Source organism: Schistocerca piceifrons, chromosome 3 (genome assembly GCF_021461385.2).
Source record: "Schistocerca piceifrons isolate TAMUIC-IGC-003096 chromosome 3, iqSchPice1.1, whole genome shotgun sequence".
In the NCBI taxonomy this organism is placed as follows: domain Eukaryota; kingdom Metazoa; phylum Arthropoda; class Insecta; order Orthoptera; family Acrididae; genus Schistocerca; species Schistocerca piceifrons.
This window is the reverse complement of record NC_060140.1, coordinates 233,122,224-233,144,516: the sequence shown is the minus strand read 5'-3', so window position 1 is coordinate 233,144,516 and position 22,293 is coordinate 233,122,224. Positions and strand designations below refer to the sequence as shown.

The 22,293-nt window shown below is 38.6% G+C and overlaps 1 protein-coding gene across 5 annotated transcripts in view; it reads right to left on the bottom strand.

Moving 5' to 3' along the window:
* Positions 1-14,899, bottom strand: part of LOC124789839 (serine/threonine-protein kinase tousled-like 2) — a 576,094-nt gene extending 561,195 nt beyond the window's left edge. Inside the window, exons 1-2 of one of the 5 annotated variants that reach the window (XM_047257336.1) lie at positions 14,435-14,899; positions 13,071-13,132 (exon numbers count right to left, since the gene is read on the bottom strand). In XM_047257336.1, the coding sequence (XP_047113292.1) occupies positions 13,071-13,101 (31 nt within the window). In that variant the 5' untranslated portion in view covers positions 13,102-13,132; positions 14,435-14,899. The remainder of the gene's footprint in view (positions 1-13,070; positions 13,133-14,434) is intronic. The other 4 variants (XM_047257338.1, XM_047257339.1, XM_047257337.1 and 1 more) reach the window with 4 other exon arrangements.
* Positions 14,900-22,293: the final 7,394 nt, after the last annotated feature.

Sequence of the window (22,293 nt, the reverse complement as noted above, 5' to 3'; positions counted from 1 at the left end):
CTATAAAACCATGCCAAAACCAGATTCATCTAACAATACAGGAAATATAAGAGATCCTCTCCTGTATTGATACATTGACTATAATAAAGGGAATACAGCAGAGCTCCATACCTATGGAGACTTATAGTGATCAAGCTGACACAGTAATATGGCAATGGACTTACAATCAAGAGGGCTGTGGTTCATGTATGTGTCCAGCTACTCTGAGTCACATTTCCTATAGTTTCCCTGAAACACTCGAGGCACATGCGGGATGGTTCCTTAAATACAGAAATAACAAAATTTCCTTTGTAATCCTTGTCCAATCAGAGACCGCACTCTGAATCTAATGACATCAATAGGAAGTTGAACTTTACTCTTTTTCTAGGCACTTACAAATTCTTTTCAAAGCTCTATTAAACTGATTAGAACCAGCAGACAGAGCATGTGATGTTGGGTAGTAAGCAGACATCAGGAAAAGTTCAGTACAGATCAGACATGGAGCATGGAGATAAACATATTATGCATTTCAATGGACAGGGGAAGGTTCAGCGTTATGGTACAGCAGCACTGTTTGTTTGCAGCAACATGGCGGATACACCACAAGATAAATCGCTGTGTGTGTTGGAATTTGCACGAAGTCAATTTCTTGTTTAAGTGCAACATGCACTCCACTGTTGATTCAGCAAGAAGCCACCTCCACCCAAGTTGATTTATGACTGGAACACAAAATTTTTGGAAGTTGGTTGCATATGCAAAGAAAAGAGCACTGTTTGGCCATACATATCTGATGAAAATGTTGAGCGTATCCAAGACGCATTCACATGGAGCTCTCCAATTCCACAAGGTGGGCAGGCCTGGAACTTCAACTTCCTCAAACAATAGTGTGGAGTGCTCTGAAATGAAGCCTGCATATAAAGCCTTACGAGTTGCAGTTATTGCAGCAACTGCATCCCAGCAACCATAACAGAAGGTACAAATTTTGCATTTCAATTCCCCAGGATATGGCAAGGGCAATTTTTGCAAATGACTCATTTTTTCAGACAAATCAACATTTCATCTATTGAGTAAAGTAAATCACTGTAATGTAAGAATTTGGGGGGGAGGGGGGTCACAAAATCCTGGCTTCATTATTGTACGTGAAAGAGAATCACAAAAACTGAATGTGTTTTGTGCTGTTTCTGTCCACAATGTTTATGGAACTTTGTTTTTTGTGGTGGAAACTGTGACAGGTCTGTCATACCTGGACATACTGCAAAATTAGTTGTTTCCTCAACTTCACGAAGTTTCCAATGACTTCAATCTTATGCATGATGGCACCCTGCCTAAGTTTCATCTTGAGCTGTGACATTATCTTAACAACACCAGCCCATAATGTTGGATTGGAATAAGTGGACAACAAGATCTTTTCATTGTTTTTGGCCTCTCAGGTCATCAAACCTCATACCTTGCAATTTTTTTCCGTGGGCGTACATAAAAGACATGGCCTTTGCCCCACCTATGGCAGCTATTCTTCAAGATCTGAAAACTCAAATAGTTGAAGCTGTCGATTCAATAAACAAATTCGGACTTTTTGATTCATGTGTGGAAATGGACTACCATTTTGATGTTTCTCAAGCAACGCATGGTGCTCATGTTGAGTGCATTTTATAGGGTCTGAATCTTTATCTGCCCGATGACATGTGCATTGTTCAAAAATGTTCATATGTGTGTGAAATCTTATGGGACTTAACTGCTAAGGTCATCAGTCCCTAAGCTTACACACTACTTGACCTAAATTATCCTAATGACAAACACACACACCCATGCCCGAGGGAGGACTCGAACCTCCGCCGGGACCAGCATGTGCATTGTGTGTGTCTTTTATAATTCGTCTGTAATAAACAACTGAAACCTGTTCTTTCCGTCTGAATCACCCTGTATATGGACAATTTTATAGGTATTCCTCTACCACTTTGGAGAAATGACAATACCAACAGTATAGGATAGTTAGCCTATTTAAAATAAGTCAACGAGCTCTGACAGTCACCCAGTTCAAAGTGGACTTACAACTCCTGGGAAAACATGCAATGTGAAACTGCTACCTCATAAGACAGTTGTTTTGGTAGGAGCTCTTGTGGGAGCTGATCAGAATTTACATATAATGAATAGCAAGGATGGACAATATGTAGGAAAGTATGTAACACTACACACCAAAAAAGGGATCCTGATCAGAAAGAGACCTCTGAATGCTAATTACTTAAAAGGATAGATGAGGGGTTCCTCCGATCTTCAGTACGGTCAATATCTGGTGACTATGGAGAGCAACAAAGTCTTTGAATATGTACCTTGGATTAAAAATCAATCCTTGCAAAAATGACGATAAAGTGAAAGTGATGTCAGAGGATGAGTTTATAATCAAATTACTCAGTCCATGGCAACAGAACATTTCATTTGGCCAACACTTTGGCACAAGACAGTCTGAACTGTACAGGTAAAGATACTGTCGAACAAGGCACTGAACGTATACAAAGAAGGTTCTTCATGGAATTAAATATTGTTTCACAGAACTTTCATAAATGTGAAGGTATTATTTTTTTGTGGTGTGTTATGAATTATGAAAGAAATTAAGTTTCTAAAGATGGTTTTTAATTATGAAACTGATTATTTGCATTAGGACCAAAAAGATTTAATGGAAATTTTTAAAATTATTAGATGTTTAAAAAACATCTGAAATTATGTGTTCTTAATGATTTGTCTTACTAGGTATTTAGGGAAAATGCTTTAAAACATGGATAAAAATTCACAGGTTATGAAATTTAACAGTGTGATCACATTTTCAGTTACGCTAACAATTTGTTGAACTGCATAACTGACTGGCAACAACAGTCGCAAAATTCGTAACCAGTACTAACAAAAATATAGTAAGTGCATTTTCTTACATAATTTAATATATCTTGTTCAGCATTCTGTGTCTGACTGAAATAGCTGCCTGTAGTTTGCATCGGAGATTCAGTCAATCACCTCGATTAGCATGTGACCCATGGTCTAGTGGTAGCGTCTCCGACTGGTAATCAAATGTCCTCTGTCGCAGGTTTGACCTAGCCACTGCCTAAATTCTGAACAAAAAACATCAGCAATGGCAGTCAGTGCTTCCAGCACAAGAAGACATCCTCAGCTTGACAGATGCAGAAGAAAATTGAAATCACTGAATTAAAAACACAAGGTGTGTCCACAGAACATGTGGCCCATAATTGGAAAGATGTCATGATGATCCTTCCTTTGGCAAAAAGATACTGGATTTGTTTTCCTTTTGGATCTCTGGGAGGTGGTCATGAGAAAAAAAAATGCAATAATAAACAAAAGAGTAACATTTTACAAAACAGGCAAGGAATGTCAAAGTTTGTACATGGTAGGGAAGTTAGAAAATCTGAAAAGGGAAATGCAAAAGCTGAATCTAGATATAGTGGGAGTCAATAAAGTAGATTGGAAAGAAGACGGAAAGATTTCTGGTTTGACAAATATAGAGTAAAGTCAACAACAGCAAAAAATGGTGTAACAGGAGTAGTATTTGTTATGAATAGGAAGGTAAGATATAAAGAGTGTTCATGTGGACAGGCCTGTGATAGGTTTGTTCTCATCAGAATTGACAGAAACCAACTCCGAGAACATCAGTTCAGGTACACATACTGATATTGCAGCAGATGATGATGGTGATGATGATGATGAGAGAGAGAAAGTATACGAGGATAGTGAATGGGTAATTCAGTACATTAAGGGAGAGGAAAATCTAATAATAGTTATGGGGTATGGGAATGTGGTTGTAGAGGAAGAAGAAGAGTAGAAAAAAGGATTGAGGGAGAGTACAGGCATGGTAGTACGACAGACAGGAGAAAGATCAAGTAAGTTCTGCAATAAATTTCAGCTAGTAATGGCAAATACTTCGTTCAAGAATCACAAGAGGTGCTGGTAAACAAGAAAAAGGCCCAGAGATGTGAAGATTCCAACCGAATCACATAGTAGTCAGACAGAAATCAGATTCTGGATTGTAAGGCATACCCAGGAGCAGATATAGACTCAGATCACAATTTTGTAATGAAGAGTAGCCTCTGCATGTCCAACTTTTCAGAGATGGTTGCAGGACCTCAGCTGTTCATATGGAGTGTCACATCCAACACCATTCAGCCATCTAGTTTCCAAGCTGTTATTTTACAGGCCAACCAGTTTCGGCAATATACGGGGTGTTCAAAAAGTCTCTCTGCAGAGCCATATGATTGTTAGGCACACATGCCGTATGCCGCAGTGAATACACTGAAATGAAACTCAGTGAAATACAAGTTATTAATTTATTGAATATTCAGACCAATCGTATGGCACGCGTGGCTAACAATCACACCGCACTGCGGAGAGACTTTTTGAACACCCCGTATTACGCCATATTGGTACCCCAATAAAATAACAGCTGGGAAATTAGATGACCGAAAGAGATCTGATTTGACGTTCTGATGGAGACTAGACTGAAGTTTATGAAAATAATACAGAATAATCAGTATGGAAAGAATTGGGATACTGAAGTACTGAGGAATGATGAGACACGTCTGAAGTTCGCTAAAGATGTGGGTTAAAGGACACCAATGTTTGACCCAGCATTGATAGTGCAAATTTAGCAGCCAACATTCTGGAAAATTCGATAGTTACAAAACTTGTTTTGGCACCTGCATCTGCCATAAGTGTACTGAACATAAAAGGTCTATACAAACATCCAAATCTTAAACAAAGTAGGCAAACAGCAAAACATTTGAGTGAACCTAGTTCCAAATAGAAATTCAACATTTCACATTGCAACATCTTTATTGGTCAGGAGCACTTTATCCTCCACACTAACTCAGAACCTCAGAAGGCAAAGTCAAATGTTACACCAAAAATGAGATCATAAGAGACTGAGCACTCTCTCAGAACCGAGAGGGATCCCAAATATTCCAACAGTACCACACTGTACAATCATCTCATACACACTGTACAGTCATCTCATATGTAGTTGTGATACTCCTGCCACAAGTCCTCCATTAGATTAACTTCATCTGCCTGTTTTCTTTACAACTGAATCTGTCTAGTAATTTCACATTAAAACATGCAGTGAATGTGAGCAGTTCTATCACAATTTCTTGGAGCACACTCCAATATACCTTTTGTTTGTAACAAAAGCTTTTAATGCTGAATAATGAACCTAGGTCTTTCCAACAAGAATTCTTTAAGCAAATTGCTTGTTGGGCAACTTACCAGAGTGTTTGTCATCTGCTCAAAATTCAATGTTATGTTTAATGTGACTACGAAATACATCTTTTTTCGCGGTCTTTGCACGCACAATAACTTGCTTACTAATTCCACATCTTAAGGACAGCTTTTCATTGTCAAGAAGTTTGTTACATTTAAGCTTAGGATATTTTTCAAAGCTTTTGAAACGGATATGCATTAAAGATATTGGTTTACAATTCTGTGTACCTGTAATATTTTTTTATTGGACATGATCTTTAGCCTTTTGGGAATAATTGCTGGATGAAGGTTCAAGATAAATGTGAAACAAAAAACACTCCAACAGAATTACATCAAAGAATACTTTTAACACCACTGAAGATCATTCCTTAAGGGGTGATCGAAAAGTTTCCATTTGAGAGTATTGCAGCAGTTTATATGTAATGCACCTCCTTTGCGGGCATATGAGCACCGACATGTAAGCAAGGGACTAGTGTGACATTCGTGTCTTTCCTAAATGTGTGTGGTAAATGAGGAAATGTGAACAATGTTGAAATTATTACCAAATGCATCCAAACAGGACCAATATGTTGTTATTCTTTTCTTGGCAGGACAAATACCAGCAGACATCCATCAGAGAATGAAGAAAGTGAATGGGCGCAGCACGTCTGTCAAAAATCACCACTGGGCAATGGTGTGCGACAAGTGCTACTGCTTCATTATAATGCATGACCCCATATTGCAAATGTCGTAATATGGAAGTAACGCAAAGTCGAATGGGAGACACTGAAGCACCCACCCGAGAGTGCTTATCTCTCCCCATGCAATTATCATGCCCCCTCCGCGCCCTTAAAAAATCTCTTGAAAGTTCGACAATTCCTGTCTGACGAGGATGTGCAGCAGGCAGTTATAGACTTCTTCACACAGCAGGACACAGTGTTTTAACAAATGGGTATTTTCAACCTGGTGCATCGGTGGGATGATTGCTTCAACACTCATGACAAATTTTGCCTGATTGGCATACCAATTCTGGATTGTATGGCCATCGTACAGAAACTTTTTGACCAGACTTTTATATACACTCCTGGAAATGGAAAAAAGAACACATTGACACCGGTGTGTCAGACCCACCATACTTGCTCCGGACACTGCGAGAGGGCTGTACAAGCAATGATCACACGCACGGCACAGCGGACACACCAGGAACCGCGGTGTTGGCCGTCGAATGGCGCTAGCTGCGCAGCATTTGTGCACCGCCACTGTCAGTGTCAGCCAGTTTGCCGTGGCATACGGAGCTCCATCGCAGTCTTTAACACTGGTAGCATGCCGCGACAGCGTGGACATGAACCGTATGTGCAGTTGACGGACTTTGAGCGAGGGCGATAGTGGGCATGCGGGAGGCCGGGTGGACGTACCTCCGAATTGCTCAACACGTGGGGCGTGAGGTCTCCACAGTACATCGATGTTGTCGCCAGTGGTCGGCGGAAGGTGCACGTGTCCGTCGACCTGGGACCGGACCGCAGCGACGCACGGATGCACGCCAAGACCGTAGGATCCTACGCAGTGCCGTAGGGGATCGCACCGCCACTTCCTAGCAAATTAGGGACACTGTTGCTCCTGGGGTATCGGTGAGGACCATTCGCAACCGTCTCCATGAAGCTGGGCTACGGTCCCGCACACCGTTAGGCCGTCTTCCCCTCACGCCCCAACATCGTGCAGCCCGCCTCCTGTGGTGTCGCGACAGGCGTGAATGGAGGGACGAATGGAGACGTGTCGTCTTCAGCGATGAGAGTTGCTTCTGCCTTGGTGCCAATGATGGTCGTATGCGTGTTTGGCGCCGTGCAGGTGAGCGCCACAATCAGGACTGTATACGACCGAGGCACACAGGGCCAACACCCGGCATCATGGTGTGGGGAGCGATCTCCTACACTGGCCGTACACCACTGGTGATCGTCGAGGGGACACTGAATAGTGCACGGTTCATCCAAACCGTCATCGAACCCATCGTTCTACCATTCCTAGACCGGCAAGGGAACTTGCTGTTCCAACAGGACAATGCACGTCCGCATGTATCCCGTGCCACCCAACGTGCTCTAGAAGGTGTAAGTCAACTACCCTGGCCAGCAAGATCTCCGGATCTGTCCCCCATTGAGCATGTTTGGGACTGGATGAAGCGTCGTCTCACGCGGTCTGCACGTCCAGCACGAACGCTGGTCCAACTGAGGCGCCAGGTGGAAATGGCATGGCAAGCCGTTCCACAGGACTACATCCAGCATCTCTATGATCGTCTCCATGAGAGAATAGCAGCCTGCATTGCTGCGAAAGGTGGATATACACTGTACTAGTGCCGACATTGTGCATGCTCTGTTGCCTGTGTCTATGTGCCTGTGGTTCTGTCAGTGTGATCATGTGATGTATCTGACCCCAGGAATGTGTCAATAAAGTTTCCCCTTCCTGGGACAATGAATTCACGGTGTTCTTATTTCAATTTCCAGGAGTGTATTACGAATTCAAGGGTTTTGTAGCAGTCAAACAGGTGTATCTTTGCCTTACTACCTAAATGAATTTTTCACTGTAGAATTTAAGACTGTCTTCTGTTTCAATGTAATACTGAGCAATTAGTGACTGCAGGTATGATTTTGATTTGCTAGGTTTGCATAAGGCTACAATTTCCTGGACTTTCTGATATTTCACTAACTTATGAAAGCATTGGCATTACAGATATGCATGTTGCTATTTATTTTTGTTGTGCAAGTCCTCCTTAATTCTCTTGCATCCAAAGTGCAACTATGTTTCCTTAATATCTTTAAACATCCTATTGAACCAAGGTACATCTTTGCAATTTTCATCCTATTGTTTGTATTATGCATTGATCCATAGTATGAGATATGTGGACTAGGAGAAAATTTTTCAGTCTTCCTCACAGATCACATACAGGTCAATAAAATTTTGCTATTGTTGCAATGCATAAACTGTATATTAACTGTCAATTTTATATGTGGAATAGTTTTCTTTCTTCTGCTTTTTAAATTATTCATGTTGAATGTGTTCTGTTCAACTAGATAAATACGAATATTATGCCAGCACATAACTTTATTTGAAAAATTTCATGATTACCACCTTGAGCTGCTGATAAAATTATTTATTTACCAACCAGTTTCAGTCATCATCAGGCTCTTCAAAACATTTACAGCATCATATTTGGTGAATAAAAATCACTGATGTCGGATAATAAAACCATGAATTTGTCACTGTTGTCACATTGTAATATAAATTACAGCATCAATAGATAAACAGTGCAGGCAGTGCACAGTTTATATACTGACAACGTATTTTAGAGTATGATGTAACAACAGTGACAAATTCACAATTTCTTTATCTGGTGTCAATGATTTAGTATTCACCTAATGATGATGCCGTGAATGCTTTTAAGATCCTGATGATGGTCTATCAAGGAAAACTCATTAAAACAAAAATTTTTCTCAGTAGCTTGCGGTGGTCAGTATGACATTTTCCAGATACTTACAAGCTGTGGGGCACAACCTCCTAAAGACATAACTTTGTATTACCAACAGTTTAACATCAATGAAAAACTATCTAATGGCGATGAAGGTTTATAATGAGTCCTTCCCTTTTTTAATAGTTACAGAAATGGACAACTGGATTCAAATATTTTTAGGCCTGCACTTCTCTTCAACTTCATACATATAAAGAACACTAAACACAAGAAGACAGAGAAAGTCCACAAAATGGAACTGGAAGATCATGAATTAAAGTTGGGTGAAACAAAACCTCCTAACAGATTAGAACTGCATTTATAACAGGTGTTAATGTGATAGGATGTTTCATACCAGCACACGCTCTACTGTGGAATGAAAAATTCATTCTGGAAACGTTCTCCAGACTGTGGCTAAGCCAACGCTCTGCAAGATCCTTTATTGCAGGAGTGCTAGTCCTGCAAGTTATGCAGGAGAACTCATGTGAAGTTTAAAAGGTAGAAAATAAGGGAGTGGTGGAAGCAAAGTTGTGAGGGCAGATTGTGCACTGTGCGTGGGTAGTTCAATACCTAGAGCACTTGCCCATGAGAGGAAGAGTCCTGGTCTGGCAAACAGTTTTAATCTGCCAGTAAGTTTCACGTAAGTGCACGTGCAGTTGCAGAGTCAAAAATTCTTTTCAGCTGAAAGAGTTTAAACTTTACGTGTATCAGATGTAAAAGTACTGTAATTTTTACACAAGACAATTATGTGGAAACATGATGAGACACATTTACTGAATATTTAAATAAAGCAAATGAAAAAATGGATATTACACTGTATTGTATTAAAATGAAGCATTAATCACCACACCAGCAGGAGGAGGGGGGGGGGGGGGTGAGCTCTTTGCTCTGCATCAAAAGAGGCAAATTTTATTTCTTTTTTTGGGAAGTTTCTGGAATGTTGCCTTTCATTTACTGGCTGCAAAAGGCATTTACAGATCTCAATAGTAACATTGTACACAAACTATAAAAATAAGATTAAAAAAGAGCAGTCTGCAGTTAAAGATACACTTACTAAAATAATAAAACCAAATTGAAATATATTAATGTTGTGCTCTTGTGCACTACGTGAATTTAAAATACTTTTGATACATAAGAATTGGTGTCAAACTACAAATCCAAATCCAAATCTCACTGACTGAATTCCCAACAGATTTCTTGATATTATTTTTCACTATTACTAATCACTTATTTCACCTCTGGCAATTATCTGTATATGTGAAAAATTCTAAGCTGCACCATGGTTTGAGTCCTGTTACGCTTTAGGGCCTCCCGAACTAGTTCGAAAGGTAGCTGAATGGCAAGGGCACACTACTTCCAATAATGCATACCTAGAAAATCCCTGCAGTGTTCATACCAACCTTATACTGACGGAGAAATTTGGAAGCTAGCAAAGATTTAATAAGATGTCAAGCTCATGAGATATGGACAGCAGATGACAACATTCATAATCCTTGGCAGCTTTTTGAGAGTATAACAGACAAACTATTATTTAGATAAAGCACCTACAAGATGTTCATGAGCAATAAGGAAAGGAAATCAGATACATCACTAATAGGCTGAACACTGATGAATCCTGCAACATTTCCAAACCTTAGAGGCAAGTGGCTGTAAGTCCATATTTGCAGTTGCCCCATAATGGTTCATTTCTTGAGGAAATGCAACAGCCCTGCTACATCCCATTGCCGATTCAGACAGTGTTAAAAGGGCATTTGTCCACTAAACAGAGCACAAATCCAAGATGACATACAGCAGTACTGCCACCCTTATTTCAAGAATTAACCAGTGTGAGAAGGTTACAATATGGACGTAAGTTGAAATTGTAGAATCTGGACAGACTTACCCTACAAAATAAATGTGATTTACATCACGGCACACAAACAGTAACAGGTTAAATCTTGCAAATTAAATAACACAGTACTTTATGACATTTATAATGCAATATTCCTGGTATATTTCATAAAAATGTGTCACTCACAATATAAGCCCGCAAATGCTTGCAATAGTGGACATTTAATGATACTAAAATGTAAATAAATGAACTGGTCTCCACCCCTTTCCTTGAAGTAATCTCAAAACAACATATCAACAGCACGTGTCACAGCATGAGTAAGTTTCCACATATTGTTGGAAGGAAGCGTCTTTCTGCCAGGTGTAATGTATTTCTTTTTTTGTTTATATGTAGCAAAGTAGATTGTCACGTAAATCTTTCTTCATACTGCCAAAGACAAAAAAGTCAAGACGCTAAGCCCAGTTAGCATAAAAAGAGGGGTGAGATATTAACATTTCATCAATAACTAAAACAACAATAAATAAGATGCAATGCAGCTGTATAAGAATTAAGAGATAAATGTTAAGTTAGAAGAAACTGAAGAGGACCAAAATATTATGATCACAGAACATTATGTAAGTTTCTGTATCATCAGACAACTCATCTTAATATTAGGTGAGGTAAGATTGGTTTGGTTTTGTTTTGCTTCAGGGTACAAAAAAACAACTGGGATCATAAATGCCCATGTCAAAATTATACAACACGAAGACAGAGAGGAGTTAAAAAATGACTATACGTTAGTCCCAATTGACGTAAGAGAAGACAGCTAGAAACAGGGACATGGAGAAAGGGCTAAAAAAGACACCTTACAGAAACAGAGGTCCTAAGCTAAAAATGAAATGACCTTCGCCATATTGCTTTGGCGGATAAAAAATAAAACACAGTAAAAAGCCCGTGCGTCATTTGCTAAAATGGCCGATAACTCAGACAGCAAACCCAAGTGGAAAAATAAACTGTTAAAAAATGGGTAAGAGCCAAGTTTCACTGGATACGAGATCTAATACTATAATAAACAGAAATTTTCAGTCTGGTAATGTATGATGTATCTTAACAGAACATATACTCCTTTTAAGATAGAAACAAAAATAAAAAGATTTTATTTCAACTGAAATTTAACAAATACACAACCACACCACACGCTGCAATGAACACAAAATAATTTGATGTAATATTATATTTGAAGATAGGAATCGAGAGGCACAGAAGTAACTTCAAGTGCGTCCCAGTGAAGTGTGTTGAGGCTCTTGCTGTTCATATAGTATATTCATGACAATATCAACAATAATCTCACATTTCTGTAGATTATGCAGTTATCTGTAACGAAGTACCACCTGATAAAAGAGCCGAGTAACTATTCTTTCAAATCTTGATAAGGTTTCAAAGTGGTGAACAGATCGGCAACTTACTTCAAATTTTCAGCAATGTTGAACTGTGCATTTCACAAAAAGAGAAAATATTTACACCCTATCCTATGATTATATCATCAGCAAGACACAGCAGGACTCATTCAACTCATTAAAAAAATGTCAGGGTGTAGCAGTTTGCAGGAATATGAAGTGGAACAATCACATACATTCAGTCGCAGGTACATCAATTGATAGACTTCAGTTCACTGGTAGACTACTATGGAAATGCAATCAGTATACAAGGCAAAATGCTTACAAAACGTTTGTGCATACCATCCTAGAATATTGTTCGAGTGTGTGGGACCTGTACCAAGCACAACTGACAGAGTTATTGAAAGTATAAAAAGAAAGGCAACATGAATAGTCACAGGTTTGCAGATCACATGCAATAGCATCACAGACATGCTAAAATTACTGAAGAGGTAAACACCTGAAGAAAGATGCAAACTATACAGTGAAGTTTCACGAACTTCAAGTGATGAATCTAGGCCAATACTACAACTTCCTGTTCATCAGTCCCGTAGAGATTGTGACAACAAGATTAGACCAACTATGGTATGCACAGAGGCATTTAAGCAATTATTCTTTTTATGCTCTATACTCGAATGAATCCCTAAGAAGCCCTAATAAATGTAGATGTAGGCAAACACAAACTATTATCTCTCAAACAACAAATTAACAAGCCACATGTAATTTTATTGTGGAAATTGTTTGAAGTTATGATACAAAACAAAATTTGTTTTTGTAAGGGGTTCTTGTTGGGTTTAACCTGTTTGTTCAACACCCTTTATTTACAGTTTCTTTTCTACCTAAGTATGTCTATGAATTTAACTGAATAACAGAAATTCTTATTTAAGAATGCTTCACGCACTCAACACCTGTTATCCTGTGCTTGTTACAACCAATCCCTTTTTGTTTAAAAACAATTTTTGAATTGTGAGAACAATGTAAACTGTGTTGTTATATAGTGCAGCAGCTCTGAATCCCATGAAGAAATTGCTACTGCTCCTAATTTTACATTCTTCATTCACAATCTTACAAATTATACACAAAAATTTTCTTGGTTTGTAAACATGATAATACTCACCACCACCAGAATTCCAACGATTATCAGTCATCCCAAATACTGCATTCTATGATCTCTGAAATCTGACAAAAATTATCATGTAATTGTGGTCCACTCTGAGTACTATCAAACAGATTAGAGATATGCTGACCTAATCAATACTGTATGAGACAGAATAGACATTGTGGGCAGAACATCTATAGGTGTTATTGAATAAATAAAGTATTCTGTAAGTGGTTGGACACTAAAGTTTATAGAATTTAGTTAAACTACAAGAAACTTCAATTATTTCCATTCAGTGAGAACTGATCATTGGCTAGCACAGGATTTTCTTTTCTTATACCATTCCTTTTACCTAAGAGGAATTCCTTTTATAACGAAAGAATGACTGAAAAATTATTTGTGAATTTTGTTCACAGATATCCAACAGCCCAAACATTACTTATTTTATCAGTTTACCATTTCCTGCATGACATACAAGACATGCTACATGAATGAAACGTTGTCATAACCATCACAATTATGCAAAACTAACTTACACAGCAAATAAAACTATATTCAACATATCATTGGAATATAAATTACAAATTGTTTCAACAGAAATACAATTAATTTCGAAAAACAAATCTGATTATTCAACGTTAAGTAACACATAAAACATTATGGAACTTCCTATGCATTAGGCCCCTATACACAGCAGACATAGTTGAAAACTTAGCCGTGTACAGCTTGGCATGTGATTAACAGGATACAGCTATTAACTTCAAAATATTTCAATGTTATTACTATCAGTGGCAATAAACAGACTATTTTATAAGTTTTTGTATTATGAGTTTTCATCTGAATTACTCAAAATGTGACGAACAGTGTTCTCTCTTCAGGTTAAGATTGAATATAATAATGTCTTCTGAACGTGAGAATAAGTACTTACACGAAAATAACTAATGTAGGTTACTCTCTTCTCAAACAAAATACAGGAACCAAATTGCTACGCTTTATTCTCTTTAAAAAGTGGACATACAAGTCCAACGGCGTCATTACAACGTTTAAAGAAAACGGGAATAGACTCTACGTAATATTTCGTAGTTTTAATGTGTGTTGTCACTTGATAAATGTTTAAAGTGATCATTAACCCTCAAAACACACATTTGAATAGCGAATTGTACCACTTTATTGCAAAATTTAGTTTGCCCCATCGGTTTTAGGCGATTTAATTGACTGAGTTTGTTAACCTAGCACTTTAGGACAATTTTTCTGAACATTACACTACTAATGTAAAAATTAAATAGTGAACGAACGCTACGTTTACTGTCAATTCGGCAACACAAGTCATGTACGTGCTAAATTGTTTCACAAAATTATCCCTTAAATTGCAAAATACATACCTTGAGACTGAGTCTTAAGTGTTCCTTGGAGAGTATTCTTCCAACTCAGATCAACTATTAATCAATTTAAACGCCCTGTTGCACATATTAATTGAAATAAAATACTTGGTTTTCGCCAGAACCAAGAAAAACTCATCTGGAAGATGGCGGCCGCCCGCCTGTCGTAGATTTATGGTCATTCACTAGGATGGCTCGTACTACACGGAAACGTCTATAACTCTTAAAATACAATCGTCTCATAAAAAGTAAAAGGCCAACATATACTCCCAACAACAGAATGGCCGTGACAGTTCGTGTTTACGCTACGCTGTACTACGATTATAGCATACTCCCATCCTCACTACTATCAAAATTACCCCGTTTCACAGGTGACTGTGACGTCAGATTCATCTGGTTTTTACTATTTCATTATATTAGTAGTTGTTTATAGCTGTGACCTAAACTATATACAAGACTTTTAAACTGCATGATCAAAGAAATCGAAATACATCACGCTGTGGAAGTGTCAACACTGTTACAGTTTGTATTTAGCGTCGTCGCCATTCATGAACTGAGCGCGACGAGACAAGAAATAACTCACGAACTGTTAACTGCTCTGCCTATCATTACGGCGACCGATGTAATACGGCGCAATTGAAAATTGTATGTTGTTTTTATCGGTATGCACGTGTTGCCTTACATTCACACTGGAGGTGCGTAACTACCATGCGTTGTGTTATGAATGGAAACTTGTTTCTGAAGACTTCTTGGCGCAATGTATGGATGTATTCTGCGTGAAAATTGATTATGGGCTTTCGAAGCTCGATAGCGAAGTATTTATTTACAAACAAAATCAGATGAATTGTAAATACGAATCGATAACGCATGTGTATTTCGTGTATGAATATCCATCTCAAATGTAAACAAAGATTAAGGGAAGAAAAAAGATGAAAAGAAGAATAAGTAGTTTAATAGTAATTAGAAGAAGAAATAGAGGAGAGGAGAACACGATAATGATGGTGAAAAATAAAGACTAAAGTATGTTGTTAGTGGAAAAGCATTGTGGGCAGATGCTCTTATGCAGTGTAAATTTACTAAAGTGATTTTCAAATTAATTTGAGGGTTTGGCAGCGTATAAGAATCTTCTCTAATTTCCATTTGGTTCAGCTTTTGGTCCAGATTTCTGAAAACAGTTTGCACATTCTATTTGTTTCAGTAACCGAGCCCTATACACAAATCGTCATCATACTTAGACCGTTAGCTTGGGGTTTCAGAAGTTCTTCTCATCGGAAAATGTTTAAACAATTTAGTGTCAATGAACATTCAAGCACAAAATATCGTTACGCATCATTGGCTCTACGCGCGCAATTTTTGCGTTGCGTCTGAAACGAATAAGGACTGCGCGGGCTCATGTTTGAAATTATCGATACCCGTAGAGTATCTCGATAGACGATAACGCGATAACTACTGGCAGTACGAGGGTAAGGAATCGATAGTTTAGATTGTCGCGTACAAATTGTTTGGTTCAATTTTTTGAAGCAGTTGAGAGGAACGTGAAGTTGGATTTTGCAGAAAATTAATAATAATAAATTGAATGAGAAGTAGTTTTTGGTGATTCAGTTCGGTGGTGTAACAGTCTGCAGTAGAACGACTTAACGCGATATTATGTTGTGCAATGATGAATGTTTGAAGGCGTTTCGTATATTAAAAGTAATTAATAACAATAATATTTTGCTCATTGCGTATTAACTTGTGTGTTTTATTGCTGCAATTGTTCGTAGTGTATACTGTTGTTCGTTTCATACGTAATTAGCTTAGAGCTTTGCTCAAAATTGTCTCTCCAAACAAAGGGATGCTTCTGTATCTAACTGAATGACACATATCATGCTGTTTGTAAAACGCCTTTGTAACATTGGCCGGTATTCAAAAGAAGCCTAAAATTTAACTGATTACATCAGAGTGGCCAAAAGTGGGGTAGTGACCAAAACGAGAGCCTTGATGCTAAATACTAGTATAAAAACAAATGCTCTAAACTGAAATATGTCTTAGTCAGTAGATGTGTCTATCATATTGTTTTGACCCAGTTGTTAATCATTCATTAATTTCCTCTGTGAGTAGCATAGTGGTCAATCACAGTGACAACTTTGAAAAATTATTTGAGAAATCCTACGAGCCATGTTGGTGTATTAGATGAAACTAAATCGTTGAATCCTCATTTAAATATTCTGTGTATTAGTGAGACCTTTTATGATACCTGGCTGGTTATGAGAGAACAAGACTGCCATTGTGTTCTGTTGACTCCACAGTAAAGAGGCAGCATCTAACAGTGGCTGTTGAAGTTACTCATTTAATTATAGAGAACTGGATACTTTTCAGAGTTCTTATGATATGAAGCTAATAGTTTGATCTGTTTGGGGTGTATGACTCTTGGGCCATGGATATTGTTACGCTATTTATTGTGTTGGCTGTTAGAAGTTTAATTTATTTTGCATATTGTTATTTGATGATAGTTAATACGAGAAGCTGCTTGCTGATCACATGCAGCCTCTCATGAAGCTCCTGTGTTATTGGAAACACAGGATATGCACCGGCAGTATGGGGAGACATGTTGTTGTTGTTGTTGTTGTTGTTGTTGTTGTGGTCTTCAGTCCTGAGACTGGTTTGATGCAGCCCTCGGGTCTAGTGTAGCAGGGGATACAACCCGTCGGCTTTGGACAATGACGTCACAAGTCGCCAGAGAGCAGTTTACCATTTTCGCTTTTGCTGTTATGTTTCAGTTTCGTTTTTTTACTGATTGCTTAATAAAGTGGATCTGTTTATTCTATCTTGTGAGATTTTTTTTTTTAAAAAAAAGCCAAAAAACACTTATCAGCCACTGAAGGGAGCTACAACACTAAGAAGAATCGCTTCTCAATTGGCGACTTGTGACGTCATTGTCCAAAGCCGACGGGTTGTATCCCCTGCTACACTAGTCCCCAGCCCTCCATGCTACTCTATCCTGTGCAAGCTTCTTAATCTCCCAGTACCTACTGCAACCTACATCCTTCTGAAACTGCTTAGTGTATTCATCTCTTGGTCTCCCTCTACGATTTTTACCCTCCACGCTGCCCTCCAATACTAAATTGGTGATCCCTTGATGCCTCAGAACATGTCCTACCAACCGATCCCTTCTTCTGGTCAAGTTGTGCCACAAACTTCTCTTCTCCCCAATCCTATTCAATACTTCCTCATTAGTTATGTGATCTACCCATTTATGTGTAAAATGATTACTATGAAACACCACAAAGCTGTTGAAATGCTGTGGCCAAATACTATCTTGGCAAGTTGTTGTTGTCCTCTGTCAGAAGACTGGTTTGATGTAGCTCTCCACAGTTCTATATCCTGTGTATGCCTTATCATCTCCAAATAACTACTGCAGCCCAGCCTACATCCTTTTTTACCTGCTTACTGTATTCATCTCTTGATCTCCCTCTACAACTCTTACTCCCTTCCCCCTCTCTGCACACATTCAGTATCTCCTCTATAGCTACATGATCTGCCCATCCAGTCTTCAACATTTTTCTGTTGTACCTGTTCAAAAACTTCTATTCTCTTCTTGTCTCAATTGTTTTATTGTCCAATGTTTCACTTCCATAAAAGGCTACATTCCATTAGAATACCCTAACATTTAAATGTATATTCAATGTTCGTAAATTTATCTGCTTCAGGATAACTTTTCTTGCAATTGCCAGTCCACATTTCAAATCCTCTCTACTTCGGCCATCATGTAGTGTCCTGTTTCCTAAACTAATTCCTTAGCATCACCTGATTTAATCTGACTACATTCCATTACCCTTGCTTTGCTTTTGTCCATCTTGTATCCTCCTTTTAAGACACTGTCCATTCCATTCGACTGATGTTCCAAGTCCTTAACTGTCTCTGCCAGAGTTATGTCATCAGCAAACCTCGAAGTTTTGATTTCTTCTCCCTGAACTTTAACTCCTTATCCAACTTTTTCTTTAGTTTCTTTTACTGTGCTCTCAGCGTACTGATTGAATAAAATCAGGTACAGGCTATGATCCTGCCCCAATCCCTTCTCAACCATTGCTTACCTTTCATGCCCCTCGATTCTTATAACTGCTGTCTGGTTTTTGTACAAGTTGCATATAACCTTTCACTGCCTGTATTTTACCCCTGCTGCCTTCAGATTTTCAAATAGTGTTTACCAGTCAGTACTGGCAGAAATACAAAATCAACAAAAGTTGGTTTGTCTGTCCTTACCGCATCTTCTAAGAAAGGTTGTAGAGTCAGTAACTTATTTTTTGTGTTCTTACATTTCTGTGGAATCCCAGTGATCTTCCTCAAGATTGGTTTCCTCCAGTTTTTCTGTTCTCCTGCGAATAATTTGTGTTAGTATTTTTTGCAACCATGACTTAGTAAGCCAATAGTTTAACCATATTCACACCTGACAGGACTGACTTTCTTCAGAATTGGAATTATTACATTCTTTTTGAAGTCTGAGGAAATTTAACTTGTCATACATCTTGTACATCATGTGAAATTGTTTTGTCACGGCTGGTTGTCACAAGGATACCAGTAGTTCAGAATGTCATATATGCCAGGGGCCTTGTTTAAACTTATGCCTTTCAATGCTCTTTCAGATTATTGCAGTATCATATCTACTATCTCATCTTCATCTGTGTTATCTTCCCTTTCTATAATATTGCCTTCAAGTTCATTTACCTTGTATAGCTGCTCTATATATTGTTCCACCTTTCAGCTTTCCCTTTTTTATCCACTAGCCATTCCTCGTTAGCTGTTTTTCACTTCCTGTCAATCTCATTTTTTAGACTTTTGTATTCCCTTTCACCTGCTTTGTTTGCTGCATGTTTATATTTTGTGCCTTCGTCAGTTAAGTTCAGTTATCTCCTGTGATAGCCAACGATTTCTGCTAGACCTTGTCTTTTTACCTATTTTATCACCTTCTGTCTTTGATATTTCATCTCTCAAAGCTACCCATTCATCTTCTGCTGTATTCCTTTCCCTCTTTCAGTCAATTGTTGCCTGGTGCTCCCTCCAAAACACTGAACAACCTCTGGTTCATTTATCCAGAGCCCATCTTCTTAATTTCCTACCTTTTTGGAAATGTTCATAACCAATAAATTGTGGTCCAAGTCCACATCTGCCCCTGGAACCATCTTACAATTTAAAATCTGGTTCCTAAATATCTGTCTAGCAATTAATTGAAACCTTCCAGTGCCTCCAGGTCTCTTCCATGTATACCCTCTTTTTTGATTCTTAAACCAAGCGTTAGCAATGATTAATTATGCTCTGTGCAGAATTCTTCCAGGTAGCTTCCTCTGTTGTTCCTTTCCCCCCATTCATATCCTCCCAAATATTTTGCTTTCTCTTCATCTTCCTGCTATCTAATTCTAGCACCTGTCACAATGAAATTTTCTTCTTTCTTAGCTATCTGAATAATTTCTTTTATGTCAGAATACATTTTTTTCAATATCTTCATCATCTGTGGAGCTAGCTGGCATATAAACTTGTAGTACGCTATTGTGGGTGTTAGCTTCCCACCTGTCTTGGCTACTATAATGTGTTTAATATGCTGTTAATAGCAGCTTACTCACATTCTATTTTCTTATTCATTATTACATCCACTCCTGCATATATCTGACTTCACCCTGCCCATTTCCCATTCTAAATTTTCCAACCTACCTGTCCAATAAGGGAATGTAACATTCCACACACCAAACTGTAAACTGTGAGTTTTGCTTTTCCTCCTGAGGCCCAAATGGGGGACTGTTATACCCAAGGTGATGTCACCATTATTTAACCATACAATAGAGCTGCATGATCTCAGGAAAAATAAGTTATAGTTTCCCTTGGATTTCAGCCATTTGAAGTAGCAGCACAGAAAGGCCATGTTGGTTGCTGTTATTAGAACTAATCATTCATTCACCCAGCCCGTTGCCCTGCAACAACTGAAAAGGCTGCTGTCCCTCTTCAGGAAGAACCCATTTGTTTGGCCTCTCAACAGATTACCCTCTATTGTGGTTGAACCTATGGTATGACCATCTGTATCGTCGAGTCACACAAGCAACCACCACAGTGGCAGAGTACGTGGTTCATGGGGTCTCTGGAGATGTGCTGCACTAATATACAGTAAACTAGATAACATAAGGGCTGAACCAGTGACATCTTGACTATTAGTTTATAAATAAGACTTTCAGCTTAGGAAGCAGAGTATGTTCTGCTTGCTGGTAGAATAACAGTCAATACAACATGTTGTTTTGTTGTTGTTTTTTTCCCGAGGGCATGCAGCTTTACTGTATGGTTAAATGATGATGGTGTCCTCTTGGGTAAAACATTCTGGAGGTAAAATAGTCCCCCATTCGAATCTCCGGGCGGGGACTACTCGAGAGGATGTAGTTATCAGGAGAAAGAAAACTGGCATTCTACGGATCGGAGCGTGGAATGTCAGATCCCTTAATCGGGCAGGTAGGTTAGAAAATTTAAAAAGGGAAATGGATAGGTTAAAGTTAGATATAGTGGGAATTAGTGAAGTTCGGTGGCAGGAGGAACAAGACTTCTGGTCAGGTGACTACAGGGTTATAAACACAAAATCAAATAGGGGTAACGCAGGAGTAGGTTTAATAATGAATAGGAAAACAGGAATGCTGGTAAGCTACTACAAACAGCATAGTGAACGCATTATTGTGGCCAAGATGGATACGAAGCCCACGCCTACCGCAGTAGTACAAGTTTATATGCCAACTAGCTCTGCAAATGACGAAGAAATTGAAGAAATGTATGATGAAATAAAAGAAATTATTCAGATAGGGAAGGAAGATGAAAATTTAATAGTCGTGGGTGACTGGAATTCGTCAGTAGGAAAAGGGAGAGAAGGAAACGTAGTAGGCGAATATGGATTGGGGGTAAGAAACGAAAGAGGAAGCCGCCTGGCAGAATTTTGCACAGAGCACAACCTAATCATAGCTAACACTTTGTTCAAGAATCATAAAAGAAGATTGTATACATGGAAGAAGCCTGGAGATACTGACAGGTTTCAGATAGATTATATAATGGTAAGACATAGATTTAGGAACCAGGTTTTAAATTGTAAGACATTTCCAGGGGCAGATGTGGACTCTGACCACAATCTATTAGTAATGAACTGTAGATTAAAACTGAAGAAACCGCAAAAGGGTGGGAATTTAAGGAGATGGGACCTGGATAAACTGACTAAACCAGAGGTTGTACAGTGTTTCAGGGAGAGCATAAGGGAACAATTGACAAGAATGGGGGAAAGAAATACAGTAGAAGAAGAATGGGTAACTTTGAGGGATGAAGTGGTGAAGGCAGCAGAGGATCAAGTAGGTAAGAAGACAAGGGCTAGTAGAAATCCTTGGGTAACAGAAGAAATATTGAATTTAATTGATGAAAGGAGAAAATATAAAAATGCCGTAAATGAAGCAGGCAAAACGGAATACAAACGTCTCAAAAATGAGATCGACAGGAAGTGCAAAATGGCTAAGTAGGTATGGCTAGAGGACAAATGTAAAGATGTAAAGGCTTATCTCACAAGGGGTAAGATAGATACTGCCTACAGGAAAATTAAAGAGACCTTTGGAGAAAAGAGAGCCACTTGTATGACTATCAAGAGCTCAGATGGAAACCCAGTTCTAAGCAAAGAACGGAAAGCAGAAAGGTGGAAGGAGTACATAGAGGGTCTATACAAGGGCGATGTTCTTGAGGACAATATTATGGAAATGGAAGAGGATGTAGATGAAGATGAATTGGGAGATATGATAGTGCGTGAAGAGTTTGACAGAGTACTGAAAGACCTGAGTCACAACAAAGCTCCGGGAGTAGACAACATTCCATTACAACTA